At 34.7% G+C, this 16,452-nt stretch overlaps 1 protein-coding gene across 1 annotated transcript in view; it reads right to left on the bottom strand.

The window, feature by feature from the left end:
* Positions 1-16,452, bottom strand: part of RNF13 (ring finger protein 13) — an 87,305-nt gene that overhangs the window by 12,513 nt on the left and 58,340 nt on the right. Inside the window, exons 7-8 of the mRNA XM_031957781.1 lie at positions 12,368-12,473; positions 8,401-8,494 (exon numbers count right to left, since the gene is read on the bottom strand). Coding sequence (XP_031813641.1) covers positions 8,401-8,494; positions 12,368-12,473 — 200 coding nt within the window. The remainder of the gene's footprint in view (positions 1-8,400; positions 8,495-12,367; positions 12,474-16,452) is intronic.

Consider the following 16,452-nt stretch of genomic DNA (forward strand, 5'->3'; position numbering starts at 1 on the left):
CATCATATCACAGGGGGCTCATACAGATAAAAACAAGATTATGAGTCCAAAGGGAAGACAGAATTAAGTCACTGCCAATTTTGCATGAAATTAGGGTTAGGGTTTGCAGGTCTAAAATCATCACACAGGTGAATTTGAATGAAGAATAGTTTGTGCCTATGTATAACACATCACAGATTAAGAAGTGCCCATAGAAATGATGAGCAGGATGCTCTCACAAAAACTTGCAAAATGTACAAAATAATAGCAATGTTCTGGGATGATCAGCTATGATCAGTCAGCTGTGAATGAATTTGCTATTCTCAGCAGCACAATCATCCATGAGTCCTCTGAGAAACCTAAGTTTTGATAAAAAAATCCCATCCACACCCAGAGAAGGAACTGATTGTGTCTTTCTTTTTGTCTCTCATTTATTTTTCTTGAGTTTTTTTTTTTTTTGGGGGGGGGAGAGGGAAGATCTATGTTTTCTCTCACAACATGATTTTTATGGAAATATTTTCTGTAACTTCACAAGTATTCTATTACTGGGGACTGGAGGTGGAGATAAGGGAGAGAATCTGGAACTCAAAAGTTTTAAAAACAAATGTAAAATTGTTTTTTAATACAACTGGAAAAAATAATAAATAATTTTTTTAAAATTTTCCTACTGTTACATGAGCAATGAAATTAATGGGTCAATGAAAGTTCTCATAACTCCAGGTCCAGCATTCTTTCAATAATACCATATCACCTTAAATACAAGACTTCACATTTATCACTCTTAAATTTCATCTTATTGGTTTTAGATCAAGTCTGTCAAGTTCATGTAGAACATTCATTCATTCATCACTCACATGCCTACACTTCTCAACTTTGTGTTAATTGCATAAATACTAATTTCTTCTATATCATCATCCAAAGCACTAAGAAAAATCTTGAGTAGGGAGCCTCATAGTACTCCACAATGCATCCAATTCCAGTTTACCATAGCTGTAATCTGATATAGAACCATTAATCAATACTATGCATACAGTTGTTCAATCAATTTAACATCCATCAATTTAACATCAATTAAACTCAGTACAATTCAAAAACATTTATTAAGTGTCTCCTATATTCAAAACATTAACCTCCAATCAAAATTTATCATTTCAAGCCACAAAAAAGTCAGGATTAAAATATTCCTGTGTACCTATTTCACTTGGAATAATCTGGATGGGTTTAATATTAACTTTTTTTGGACATTTTAACCATCTTACTTATTAATAACCTAAATTCCTTATTTAGGAAAAGATAGTTGTTACTTTCTGCCTCCAATTTATGAAAACAACATAAAGAGTATGCTCCACATCCCTTCAAAGAATACTCAAATATGAAAATAAACTTTTTCTCATAGTGTGCCTATGGGATTAACAAGTTCAAAATAAAGAAACAGGTTGCAGAGGCAAGAGGGGAAATAATTGGAAAAAGTACACATCTGAAGTCTATCTCACAACTATTACAAACAGATCTAAAAAATGCACCAAACTGATTTTCGATCAGAAAATTCAAAAAGAATTTCATAGTAACTCATTTTTCCCAGCCCAGGTCAGCAAAAGAAGACAGAAGGTTCTAGACACTGGGAATTGGTTCTAGCCAGGAACGGTTGGGGCATTCTGGTGAAGGGAAAGGCCATGTACCATAGAAAAAAAGACCCCAGATTCAATTTAGAGGGACCTAACATCTTGTAGAATGTATCCAAATTTATTTTGAGGGCAAAAACTCACTATCTGACAAAAATTTCTTGGAAAACAAGAAAGCATTTTGGCAGAAACCAGACATAGACCAACACCTCATACCATATATATCAATATAAGGTCAAAATGGATAAATGATTTAGATATGAAGAGTGATATTATTAAATTAGGAGAGCATGGGACCTGTCAGATCTATGGAAAAGGGAAGGAGTTTCTGATCAAATAAAAGATAGAAAGGATCACAGGAAGTAAAATGGATAATTGCAATTACATGAAATTTAAGTTTTTGCACAAACAAGACAAATGTAGCCAAAATTTGAAGAAAAAATGAAAAAAAAATTTAAAGTGAGTTTCTCTTTTAAAAAAAGTGTGTGTGTGTGTGTGTGCATGCATTCTCACATACATAGGAAATTGAGTAAAATTTATAAATTAAGAGCCATTTCCCAATTGATGCATCATCAAGAACATGAAAAGGCATTTTTCAGAAGAGGAAAACAAAGCTTTCAATACCTCTAGAATACCTAAATACCTCTGGAAAGATGAGTGGTGAACTCTGAGCACAAACTTAAGCATACTTTTTAAATTTTCTTTATCTTATTTTGGGTATGTATTTTATTTTGTAATATGCCTTATATTTCATGTTTTACATGACTTCATATTAAAAAAATCGATATCATATTGCTTACCTTCTCATGAGGTGGAGGAGAGGTGAGTGAAGAGAAAATTTTGCAATTCAAAAGTTTTTAATTAATATTAAAAATTCTTTACATCTAACTGGAAAATATTTCACAAATAAAAATATACTTAAAAGGTTTTGAAAAAAAATACATTCAATTCTATGTGACAGATCTAGCATGGATTAAGAAGAGGTACCAGAACCTATCAATAGGTAATGTTTCGGTCTGAAAAGTGGTTATGGACCCTAAGCTGTATAATGGAAAAAACAAAAACAAAACCAAGATCAGAAGCAAGCAGCAACTGTGTGGCTGTAATCAAGAAGAAAAGGGTGCCCAACTGATGCCTGTAGAGAAATCACCAGGGCAGGAATTTCAACCAGATGGAATGTTAGCACTTTAGTACACAGACCTAGCAATGACTGTTAGTGATTTACTCATGTAGCACTCTATTGGAACTTCCAACCAAGCAAGCCCACAGGAATGTTTAGACTCAAATCCAGAAGAGAAACAGATGAAGGGAAAAAAAAAAAAAAAAAAAAAAAATATATATATATATATATATATAATATATATATATATTAAATAAGAGTGAAAGCTGTAAAAGAATTAGCAAAGCAGTAGCATGGCACAATAGATAACAAAATTTGATGAAAGAAATAATCTCCTTGGGAATTAGAATAAACAAAATAAAAACTAATGACTCTTGAGACAACGATAATTACTAAAATAAATTTACTAGAAAAAAATAGAAGAAAATGTAGTGTCTCATAGCAAAGAAAAAAAAAAAACTGACCTGAAAAACAAAGGAAAAACAAATTTAAAACTCATGTTTTCATGGACCCCATCTGAAAGGCAAGATAAAAAAAAAAAGAGCCTATACATATTTCAAGAAAACTACTCAAATACATGGAAATAAGAGGAAAAAGTGAAAATGAAATCCACTAGGCATCTTCTAAAATAAATAAAATTTCATCTCAAAATAAAAACCCCTGGAAACATAATAGCTAAAATCCAGAGCTACCAGGTCAAAGAAAAAAATAATTCCAGAATGAAAAGATTCAATTTACAGTCAGGATCAGATAAGATTTATCACTATAAAGTAGCAAAGAGCTTAGAATATGATATTACAAAAGATAAAGAATGGACCCTCCAAAAAAAAAAAAAAAAAAAAAATCTCTAAACATTCCTAAAGAAAAGGCCAGAGGGGCAGCTAGGGGGTGCAGGGGATAGAGTACCTGCCCTGAAGTCAGGAGAACCTGGATTCAAATTTGACCTCAGACACTTAATAGTTCCTGCCTGTGTGACCCTGGGCAAGTCACTTAACCCCAATTGTTCAGCAAAAAAAGAAAAGGCCAGAGATACATAAAATTTTGAAGTACACATCAAAAGTCAAAAGAAACATTAAAAAGGCAAGCATGAGTGAACAATTATAAGAAACTCCTAATATGAGATGACACAAGTACCTCTTCTGCACCTAATCACTGGAGTCATATAGGGAGTCTAATTAGACAAGGGGTAGGGAATAGTTCTGTGATGTCTTGATGATCATAAAAGAATGAAAAGGGAAAAGCAGAATTAATTACACACTGTGGGGCAGAGGACGACGAAGTAAAAGGACGGGGAATTACCTCTTGTAACTCAACTGAACAACTAAAAGTCTATACAAGCAAACAGGCAATACTTGAACTTCACTCTCATCTGAACTGATCAAAAAGTAGTGTGTGTGTGTGTGTGTGTGTGTGTGTGCGCGCGCGCATGTGCGTGCACAGACACACACAGAAAGGCATTTCACTCAGGGAAACAAGGGGGAAAGGGGATGGGGAGGAAGGATAAAAGTGGATAGATTACACAGAAGGGATTAACTCTAAGCAAATCAATCTCTAATCAAGGAAATATACAATTATTTATAACAACTTTTAAAGACTTAGGATGACAATCAACACAATGATCAACTGGGACTCCAGAGTCATAAAAAAATGTGCTGCCTATCTCCTGACAGAAAAAAGACAGTCCCAGAGTTTGATTGAGGCATTTTTTTTGGATCTGGCTAATGAGGAAATATCCTTTGCTTGACTGGAATCATTTTCTTTTTCTTTTTCAATGGGAAAGAGAAGTGAGGCCAGAAAAGAGAAGATAAATTTTCCTTAATTTAAAAAAAAAAGTTTTTGGTTAAAAACAAAAACAAAAAAATATTACAACAGAAATGGCTAAGACAAAAGTGAAGACCATGTGAGGATCAGTATGCTGACCAAGATGGGTAGATTGTGCTTAAGAGATGAGACTTATAAGAAATCATGTATATAAGACTAAGAGCCTATTTTCTTCTTAATATTCTCCACCGAAAGTATTCTTTGCTTGCAACTACTTCAAGTTATTATCCCCATTCCCACCCATCTCCATCTGTTCCTGATCAAGTTTGATGTATTTCTACACCAAAGTGTTATGTGCACAAGCGTGCAATGCTTTGGTTTCAGATAATATTAAAGTTCATTTGGTATTCCATTTCCCAGCCCTTCCTGCATGTTTCTATACTCATATTTTCATGGACCCCATTTTAAGAAATAGTAAGTTCTTTTTCTTCTTTTTTCTTTTTATACTTGTATATCAATCTTCCTCTCTCTCTCTTTTGTCCTTTGAAAACTTTCAGAACAGAACTAATCCATTCCCAAGTGTCCACTGTTTTTCTTATTTAACTTTCCCAATGCCCTTTGGAGATAATAATTCTGAAGGGACCTTGTTTCTTCTTCCTCCCTATTATATAAAGCACCCAGAGGCTGTCTTCGTCTGAGTAAAGAAGTGTAACTCTGATAGATGCCTTATTTGTACTGGTTGTTATCATTCCCTAGGCGCCCAGTTATGGGCTCATTTGGGGCATTTTGTGGGGATTTCCACTAGTGCTACCTCTGGACAAACTGGCTACATGCCTCTGCCCCTTTTCTGATTCCATTACCAAGTTTGTGGTTCTTAGCTGCTGCTGGTGCTGGCTTTACAGGTGGCCTCTTTTTCTGTTAACAGTGGGATGCAAATTTTTTGTGCAGTTCTGGTGTAGAAATCACTTACACTGTAGTTTCTGATCATATTTTGATCTGATCTGCTTCATTTCCCATCTATTCTGGGATGACTCTGACTTCTCCATAATAATCCAGGAAGCTCATTACTAGAAAAACTTCATCATCCTGTAAGACCCCATGAGCCTTAGTACTCTACCTCACACCTAGTCTCTGTCCCTCTGATGAAAGAACAGAGTCATGAACTCACCAAAACACCACTTACAAAAGGAGCTCCACATTTCCTCATTTCTCACCCAGCTTCACTACTCCAAGACCTCTCGGACTTTTCCACTACATCTCCAAGTCGAGTACCTTCACTCACTCATCCTTACCCTGGTACATAGTAAGCAAATGCTTAGTCAATATTTATTGATTACTGACAGGCCTAAATTCCAGGTTTTTTCCTGAAGTAAATATGACAAAGAGGGACAGCCTGCCATTAGATCGAAAGTCCAATAGGCTTCATTCTTGACTCCCCTACAAGCTTCTGACATTACATTTTCTCTCATCCCTTGGCTTTCATGGTACTACATTCTACTGATTTTCCTACCTGCCTGATCACATAATCTCCTTGGCATAATTACCTTAGGGATAGGTAGTTATACTTTTTAAAAAATAGTATTTAATTTTGATGGAAACACTTCTTATCTTGCTATCACCCATAATGTGAAACTCTAAAATTTCCTTGTCTGTTTTATTTCCTATCAGTCTATCTGCCTTACTTCTCCCTTAATCCATTATTCATATTTTTGCCAAACATATAAATTCCTCTCCTTTCACTGTCAACATTTTTTCAGGACATTATCCCTGAACTTGGGCTACCTTCTTTTCCCTTCCAATCTCAACTCCTTGGTTATCCAGTTCAGCTCTTCTCTACTAAGGAACTCATCACGTTCATGCTCTGCTAATCTCAGACCTGGATTATTCCAACCATCAACTCCCTTCTGCTTTAATTAATTCGCATGTTTCTGAACAAAGCTTCTGAACAGTTACCATGGATCTCAGGTGACTGGGTCCTCATTGCAACAAAGCAATTCTTCTCTTAAAGCCACCTATATACACATTTGAAATCTTCTCTAGGCCTCTTACTACACCCCTTTCCCCCATCTCTTCCTATCACACCCCCAATAATAATTATTTTCCAACTGAGCATTTTAATCACATACATCAAAATAAGTTTGTTCTGTGATCTCACTGGTATTGGTATGGTTGTTCCATTCATCAGAGACTGAAAACTTTCTGTGTCTTCTCATGAATATTCTCATCCATACCTTTCTATAAATTTTCCGTAATAGATTCCACCAAACTGTCTGGAAAGATTTCTCTGATTCTATTACAACTTTACTCTGCAGGATGCCAACACAGCAAAAGATTGCCCATTTATGTTACTTACTTTCTTTACATAACATTCCCATCTCTCTCTCTGGCTAATCAAGTCTCTGATACTGTCTTTTATAACATTTTTTGCTGATAAGTCATTACTGGTAATGAGAGAACCTATTCCTTAGACTATATCAAACAATTTGTTCTACCTACTGCCAATCCACATATCACCTTGGTAAGTCTGTTTCCCAGAAGGTAGAATGGAAGGGCTGGCCTTGCACTTTAGAGCATACTCAAATACTCTATTTCCTTCTGCTTATTACCTCAAGAAAAAGCCTTTTAACTGGCTGCTAAGGCAGAAATGAGTATGCATGTAAAAATCACGAAAAGACAAAACTCAAGTTCTCTTCCTGGTAGTGACTGAGGTAAACTCTATAAGCCTCAGGATTAAGGCACAGGTCCTACTAATGGACAATTCCTACGCGGACTATCTGACAAATAGCCGTGAACATATGGATAGTGCTTTTGTTTCTTCCAACTCTGTCGAATTTATTCTTTCCTGATATTGGATAAATGAGTATTATAGATGGAATGAACCAAACTGCAAAATTGTAAACCTGGAAAAGTTGGAGAGCCACCAGAAGTCCACTGTTGGGAATTCCAAGCAAAGACTGCCACAGGGACCACAGCTGAAAGAGAATCTGTGTTTCTCGGCCCAGCATTGAACCCGCACAGCAGCTGACACATCAAAGTTCCCTGCATGCAAGGGAGTGACTAATCCATCAACTATGCTTGACCTCAAAAATGAGTGTGTGAGGCAAATGTTGGTAACAGGCATTTTAACTTTGGATCCCACTCTCCTAGGAACTAAGGTGGTGAAGGGAAGAGACCCAGTTGGGGGACAAATTTTTGTCCTTTGGATTTTGCTATTTCTTTTCAATAAATATCCTTTTATGAAAACAAAGGATGCTAATTGCTCATCTCCAATATTAACTGATTAAATGATACTGAGGATATACTAACTGACACTGGCAAACGATACTGGGGCAGTAGAAGGAATGCACTGGATTGGGCTTGGAATATTGGAAGAATAGCTCCACCGGAGTACTCCTAAAATCCTTAAGAAAAATATAAGTAGGAATCTGAACTACCAATGGAATTGGGTTGAGAGCATGACACTAGGAGTGCTATAAAGTTAATATTTAACAATTTACCAAATAATCAATATTTCTAAAATAAGACCTAATAAAAAGTATATCAGAACTTTGAAAATAATCATCACAGACAGAAAATGGCAGAGAAAATGTGCCCAATAGTGCTACTTTAAAAAATATTAAATTTACTTTCATCTGTCCGATTCAGAAAATCTACACTAAAACAAATACTTTAATGAAAAGGATTTAGCTAGCAAGTATTTAAACTGGAACCTCAGCATACTATTTGTTATCAAGTGGAAGTTGATATAAAATGAAACTATCTTACTCATAGTTCAATGGTATTCTGTTAACAAACTATCCACATCAAAAGTTCATATTTCCTAAAAGAAAGCTGCAGGAGAATCAACTTTTACAGTGAAATTCCAAAGTATTTAAACCCTACTGACAGCCATTTTGGAAACAAAAAATATTCACTTACCCTTCTTGAATTTATGTATAGGGAGCTTCTTAAGTTGATCTTTACGAAGTCGATTCCTTCTAGCTCTATGTCTGTCTTGCACAAATTTTGTGATCTAAAAATCAAAAGAAAGGTATTATTATATATAAACAGAAAAGGAATTTATTTTAAAGACATCTTAATAAGTTTCTTTTTATCCATTTTTTTTTGTTTTCTTAACAAATGGCTGCAAAAAGGGTCAAAATTAATAGGATATAATTGAATTATGTTAGTGATTAGTTTCCCAAAGTCTTTGCATTGCATTGTATTTGACATTATTAATTTACCAAAAGTTTTAAAAATATATGTATCACAAAATACATACAAATTTGTATAATAGAAAGCTGACAGATTAAAATTAAAATAATGGAAATAAATGGGGCATAATGGGGCACTCACAATGGAATTCTATAATTCTATTACCCCCTGGGCCACAGTTTAGTAAAATGTTCATTAAAAAAACAACAAACAATAGCACTATTACTTACCAGTGATTATACATACTTGCTTAATTTTATCTTTACCTTAAACCAATACAATGGCTAACACAAGCATTTCTTTTGGCAAAAACATCACAAATTACAAAATGTTTATAATGAACTTTCAACAAAAAGCATTTAAGCATTTAATGATGTGAAACTGTGTTGAGTTTATTAAAATAAACTAGAAGAGCTAAACTTTCTCCTTTTCTAAGGAACATCAAAGTAGTATAAAGACTGACACTCCAAGATGTGTTTGTGTATGTATACTTAAAAGGAAAACAAAGAACAGATCAAAATATTAAATTAAAGCCTTACTGTAATAGCCCAATATAACATTTTATATTATATATGGATCACTGTTTAAATGCCAATTACAAGCAGGAGAGAAGAAACAAAAAAATAATCAAAGTAGAGATCAAAAAAAGGAACCATGGGTGGTTTCCATCTATAATTACGATGACAAAAAGTAGTGAGCAATATTCTAAATAACTCACAAGAATTTCTATTCTAATATGTATAAAAATACAGCTGTATAACTGTTTTGAGAGATTCTTTTCTTCTGTGGGAAGGATGATACAACTAACATCTACCATGAATTTTAAATTATTTAATATAAAAGGGAACTCTTTAATACTTTATCTTTACATGTTTATATTTCAGATTTGGTTTATTTAAGATGTTTAAAAAGAAATGAAAAGCTAAAACGTCCAAGTTAATGATTACACATTGTATATATATATATATATATATACCCACCCAGCACAGTGAAAGGCTATGCTGATTTTTAATAAGGCACTCTAAATATTTGAAACAGACACAGACACACAACACAGACAGATAGACAGACACACACACACTTACTCTTTTACTATTTCCTATAAATTTACCATTTATTATTTATTATTATTTACTATTTCCTATAAATCAAAAGTTTCTCTTGCCCATGGTGATATGGAATAGTTATTTGTGCCAATTTAAGGTATAATAAATTGAATCGTGAAAAAAAACTGATTATATTAGCAAAGTTGATGTTCTTGTCTGTTATGATGACTACGGCAACAGATACTCAAAGGGATAAAGATAGAAGCAACTTAAAGGGAAAAAATGTTCTCTTACTCATATCCCCTCTACTCTACCACATTGCTACAAAAATGATAAGTATGCTCACTTAGTATTTATGACTACAAAATTCATCTATGACTTTTCTTTCCCCTGTTCTTAGAAAGTCAACATGTTGCTGATTCATAGCTGGCACTGGTTGATGATATAAATGCAAGTCCCTTCAGCCTGTTATTCTACTCATATTTTACATAGTAGTTAGTAAGTTATGGTGATGGTGGTGTCAAAACCAAATAGAAATGAATCCCTTCAGGATGCATACTGACTTAGAAAGCCATAAAATACCACTATCTATGTTACATTATATATTTTATTTATTTTGTTAAACATTTCACAATTACATTTTAATCTGGTTTGGTCACACTGGGTAATTTTGAAGGCTGTTGGGACCTCTAGGCCATGAGTCTGATTTAAGGTTAACTAGTAACACAGAGTAACACAGGATACAATGGAATAAACAAAAGTTACTTGCCTCCTGATGCTATAGTTATTGAAAATAATAAGACACATATTCCATCACCAGAAGAACAAATGAAAATTGGGTCATAAAATTCAAACAATTAATTAATCCTTAAATAATTCTTAATGGTAACATGATGAACAAAGTTATACAAGTGGATTACAGAAGACACACAACATATCTTCTGTTCAATAAAAATAATAAAGAGATGAAACTAATAGAAAAGAAATAATATTTCTTGATTATACTGATGGCTTAATTAATTTACAACTGAATGGTATAGAATTTAAAAATGCACTAAATTCTCCTGACTTCCCTTTTCCTTTTTTAATAGAAGTTTTCTTAGAAGACTATGCTGTAGAAAAGAAGGTTAATAATCTTTCCTGCTTGAAAGTTTACCAAGGCTGATGATATGATGGTATACTTAAAGAACCCCAGAGATTCTACTAAAAAGTTATTAGAAATAATACACAACTTTAGCCAAGTAGTGCTGGTTATAAAATAAACCCACATAAGTCATCAGCATTCTATATCTAACAAAATCCAACAGTCAGAGTTACAAAGAGAAATTCCATTTAAAGTAACTACTGATTGTATAAAATATTAAGGAATCTATCTGCCAAGGGAAAATCAGAAACTTTATGAGCAAAACTACAAAACACTTTCCAGACAAATTAAGTCTGATCTAACCAACTGGAAAAATATTAAATGCTCTGGATTGGGCGAGCAAATATAATATGACAATACTACCTAAACTAATCTATTTATTTAGTGCTATATCAATCAGACCCCCCAAAAACTATTTTGATGACCAAGAAAAATTAACAACAAAGTTCATATGGAAAAACAAAAGGTCAAGAATTTCAAGGGAATTAATGGAAAAAAAAAAAAAATCAAATGAAGGTGGCCTATTTGTACCAGATCTAAAATTATATTATAAAGCAGTGGTTACTAAAACCATCTGGTATTGGCTAAGAAATAGACTAGTTGATCATTGGAATAGGTTAGGTTCAAAGGACAAAACAGCCAATAACTTTAATTATCTAGTGTTATAGCCTTTCCTTGACTTCATTCCCTGATCTCTCCTTTGCTTTGGCCTCTGCATAAGATGATCTTTCTTTCTCATCAAGAGCCAACCATATACCTTTAATATCATCATCTTTAAATTTCTTCAGGAGACTGACTCCACATTCTCTAAATTCAGAACCCCAATTTTGGACATTACTTTCTTCTTTCTCCCTATACACTTGGCTCTTGCCTTGATATTTAAAAATGTCCTTATTTGATACTAACACCATGGCCCTCCTTCTATAAACTTCCAAATCTTCCTTTTCACATTCATATTTGTCATCTTTGCCTCTCCTTCTCTCTCACTAAGTTAACACTACAGTTTAACTTAGTTTAGTTTAAGTTAAACCACTACAAAGCTTTCCATACTACTGAATTCTCTCCTCTCTGGGTTTTTAGAAATTTTATCTCTGTTGATTTTTGTGCCACCATATGACTGTTCCTATTGCTCTGTCACAATCTCTCTTAACTAAACCATGAATCACACCAACTCATCAACAATTGCTTTCTCACTACCTTCTCAATTAGTAACCTCATCAACTTGCAGGAAGGGCTCAATTATACTTCCTACTAAGTAGGTGACAATCAGATCTATCTATCCAGCCCTCATTTCTCTCAAGTTCCAGTCCCTTTTCACCAACTATCCAGCTGTTTACCTGGCTGGTTAACAAATTTCCGGTACAATAAGTACGTATTGCAGAAATATTTCATAAGGTCAGCACTATTAGGCATGTTATTCCTATAGGGAAAAAAAAAAAGTGTCATGCTAATTTTTCATAATCCTTAATTCTAGTTTTAAAAAGTATTTAAAATTACCTACCATGAAGATGACAATCAAGATGAGACATATTCCCACTATGATGAGGAATGGTATTAGGTAGTATTCTAGAGGAAGGCTAAACTCCGGAACCAAAACAATATGGCCTCTAAGGAAAAACACAAAACAATATTTGCAAAACATCAATATTTGTCAAATCATGTTCTATAAATCCCTAATTCAGTAGAACAAGTCTCAGGCTCAGATTCTGCCCCTGACACTTCACAGCCAGGGATTATCCCTCATAAGTCCCTTCATCTCCCTGAAATTCAGTTTCTTCATTTATTAATGTTTTGAACCTCCAATGGAATAATCAATGGAAAAAACTTCATAAGGTGCCAAGTATAATAACTTATTTTCATAAGAAAACACCAACAAATGAAATTGTACACTTTTGGACATCAAAAATTCACTCCCATTAATTTTCACTAAACCCTTACTCTCTTATGTACTACATAGACCTCAGAAGTGTTTCTAGATTCTCCAAGGTTATGCCCAAAGAGCACAAGCTACAGAGGATCAGGCAGGAAAGGCTTATTATAGGATGAACCTGACAAAAGAAGCTTTGCCATGAGAGTAGCAGTCTATGTTTAGGAAGGAAGGCCCAGTAACAGAAGGCTAACCATCAAATGAGTAATTTTTTGAGATTTAACTAATAAATATGGTCTCTGTTGATATAGAGGATAATCCAGGGAAAACATGGATCCCTAAAGAACTGGAGCAAAAACTCTATTAATGATACACATATGTCTGTGTGTGCATGTAGGTCTGTGTATATGTGTACCTGTGTGTAACAAATAGTAGTCAATGAAATATGAAATTAAATTTAAAATTATCTATATGATAGTAAGTATACTAGGTATTTAACTAATGCTGGACTTCAACTAAGAAGCAGCTTATTTTCAGGACTTAGGTGATAAGCAATCAGACCTTACAATCCCTAGACAACGATCAAGGAGGACACAGCTTCTTAAGCTTTTTGTTTCATGGACTTTTTTAGTGCAGTTTAAGGACTCCTTCCCAAAATTATGTTTTTAAAAACATAAAATATAGCACAATACATCCAAAACTGGACTCATTATCTTTCTACCAAAAACCTTCTCCTCTTCCTAACTTCCCTAGCAGGTGCCACCCAGTTCTCAGTTACCCAGAATCAAAACCTCTAAGTGTAATTCTCACATGCATTTGCTCTCATTGTTTCTCAGTCATCTATTCGTGTCCAACTCTTCATGATGCCATGGAGTTTTCTTGGCAGAGATACAGGAATGGTTTGCCATTTCCCTCTACAAAGAGCTATAGCAAACAGAGATTAAATGACTTTCCCGGTGCCACACAAGTAGCTGGTGTCTGAGGTTGGATCTGAACTCAGATCTTCCTAATTCCAAGCCTATACTATCCACTGAGCCACCTCACTGTCTCATTCATTCTTTTTACCCCCCTCCCATATCTAATAAATGGAAAAACCTTGTCCTTTCTGTCTCTGTTTATATATATATCTTCTCTCCCATGAAACAACCATCATTCCACTAAGGCACCCTCATCCTCATTACCTAGATTACTGCCCTGGTTTGCCACTTGGTCTCGTTTCTTCGTCTCTCTCCTCACTCCAAACCATTCTCTACTTGGTTGTTAAGAGTTAATTCTCCTAAATCACAGATCTGATCATGGCAATCCCCTTCAACAAACTTCAGTGACTCCCTATCACCTTCAGGGGTCAAATGAAAATCCTCGGTCTGTCTTTTAAAAGTCCTTAGTTCGGACATTCCCAGCCTTTCATAATCTCCTCCCTTTCTCCCCTGGCCTGCTTGCTGTTTCTCAAACATGAAACACTATCTCCCAAGTCTGAGTTCTCACTGGCTGGCTGTCTCCCATGCCTGAAACTCTTTGTCTTCCTTCAAGTCTTCAAGAGATGAGAAAGTCATCAACATTATCAAATGCAGCAAAGAGATTAAGGTGAATAGAGACTAAGGAAAAAAACCCACTAAAGCTGGGGTCTAGATAGTACTGCTAACTTTATGGGAGAAAAAATTAATAGAAGGATTAGCTGAGATGGAGGATGAGATGGCAAAGTGCTGGGTGGAGGGAAGGAGAGAACTAGATTTCCTCCGCTAAACACAAGCTAATTTGTCTTTTCAGGTTATTTTAGTTTCTCTTTTGAAAATCTATTTTATTTGGAGCATAGGGTGACATCAATAAGATTATTCATTTTAAGTATTTACCTCTTCATATTTAAAATATCATTTTTTGCCTATTCTGTCAAACTCTACCAAAAACTTAAATATGACACAATTCCATGGAATATCACCTAATTTAAAAACCTCAAAATGGCAACAATGACAAAAAAGGAATAGATTTTTAAAATACATGATTTTTTTAAACAATATTTTCTGAATTTTTACTTGTTTCATAACAAAGCTGTAATCACCTACCTGAGAGGATTACTGTGTCAAATAAGATCATATTGTAGACACTTTGTTTATCTTAAAGTGCTATTTAATCATTTGCTAGCTATTATCTTCATCCTCATCTTCATTCAGGTCACCTTGCTTCTTAACATTTGTTCTGTTAAATAAATCAGGAATATAGAAATAACTAGCACAGGGAATCCTCCCTAAGAAAAACACATCTATTTCTATTCTATTTTTTCAAACTGTTTCAATCTTGTCTGCTAAATAATTTTATCTTTAGTAATAAAAATTATGCCATTATTTAGAAATTAGTTACTTTTAGCCATCAAAAGTAGTTTTTATGCCATCTTAGTTTCCTTATCTATGATGGAATATAATTTTCACCTATAAATATGCTACAATAACCGGGTAATGAGAATTCCAAATCCTATACATGAATATTTCTACACTTCAAGGCTAGTACATACACACTTAGACTCAGAAAACCAGATCACAAAGTCACAGTAACAAAAGATACTTTCTACAGGGATAATAAATATTCTATTGCTCCAATTTTAAAAAGCAGAAATACAGTAGAGCACTTTAACTTGATATCCCACACATATTATATTCTATGGATATTAAGGTTGGGAGGCTATTTTTCTTTTTCCTTTCAGATCTAAACAAAGAAAGTCTGTTAGATTATACCTATAAATACATTTATTTAAAAGGATAAGTAACTTGCCATGGAAGTTTGTTTTTTGTTTTTGTTTTTAATACAGAAAAGCAGCATCAAAGCCAAACTACTCATCTAAAGAGTCTCTTGCTATAACAAAAGGAAGATGAAGATTGAGCCTTAGATGTCTGTGTATCATATTCCTCATTCTTTAATAAAATCCACAAGAGGAAACAAAATTAAAAGGAATGAAATGTCTCTACCACTTAGGCAAAGTTTTGTAAATTGGCTGGATGAAAAAACTAAAAATGCTTTGTGATCACTTTAATATTAACCATACTATTGGTTAATGAGCTAATACTATTATAAAAAATTAACATTTTCATGAAAATGACCCTGTAATCAGCATACAGTGCCCAGCCTTTATGTAACAAAATTCCATGCCTGATGGCCGACGTACCAGACACACTCTGGCCCCCCCTACTGGATGCTCGCTTAGGAAACCAGACGAGGAGAGAAAGGAAAAGGAGCCACTGGGCTTTCCTACACATCCAATACTGTGGAAACAACCACAGGAAGGGAAAGACATAAGAACAACTTATTTCTTTTGAAGAGCTTCTTGTTTTAAGACCTCATGCCTAATTCAATACAATTCCGCCAATGCTTAAGACTTTGAATACCATGAGATTCTTCATTTGCTTTCTGTTTTAGCTTCTTGGGGCACAAACAGAAGATGACCAAGTTCCAATCAGGTCATCTCCACAATTACTGCCGTGACTGCCTTTATTGAGGAATCCTGTGGGAGGTTCCCATCTGCTTCGGGCACCCATCTCTAAGGGCTCACGCTAAGGTCTCACAAAGGCCAAAGGACCTGGGGGCCCCGCCGACAAGGCAGGTCTCCTAGCCTGCTTCCACTGCTCTGGCCAGTCAGTCCCCAGGGACTAGCCTGCACTGAGTCCTCTGCCTTCATGCATCTCTCCTGGAGAAGCAGCCTTGCCTGGGAGTCGGGGTCACAATGAGCTGCC

Source organism: Sarcophilus harrisii, chromosome 3 (genome assembly GCF_902635505.1).
Source record: "Sarcophilus harrisii chromosome 3, mSarHar1.11, whole genome shotgun sequence".
Lineage (NCBI taxonomy): Eukaryota > Metazoa > Chordata > Mammalia > Dasyuromorphia > Dasyuridae > Sarcophilus > Sarcophilus harrisii.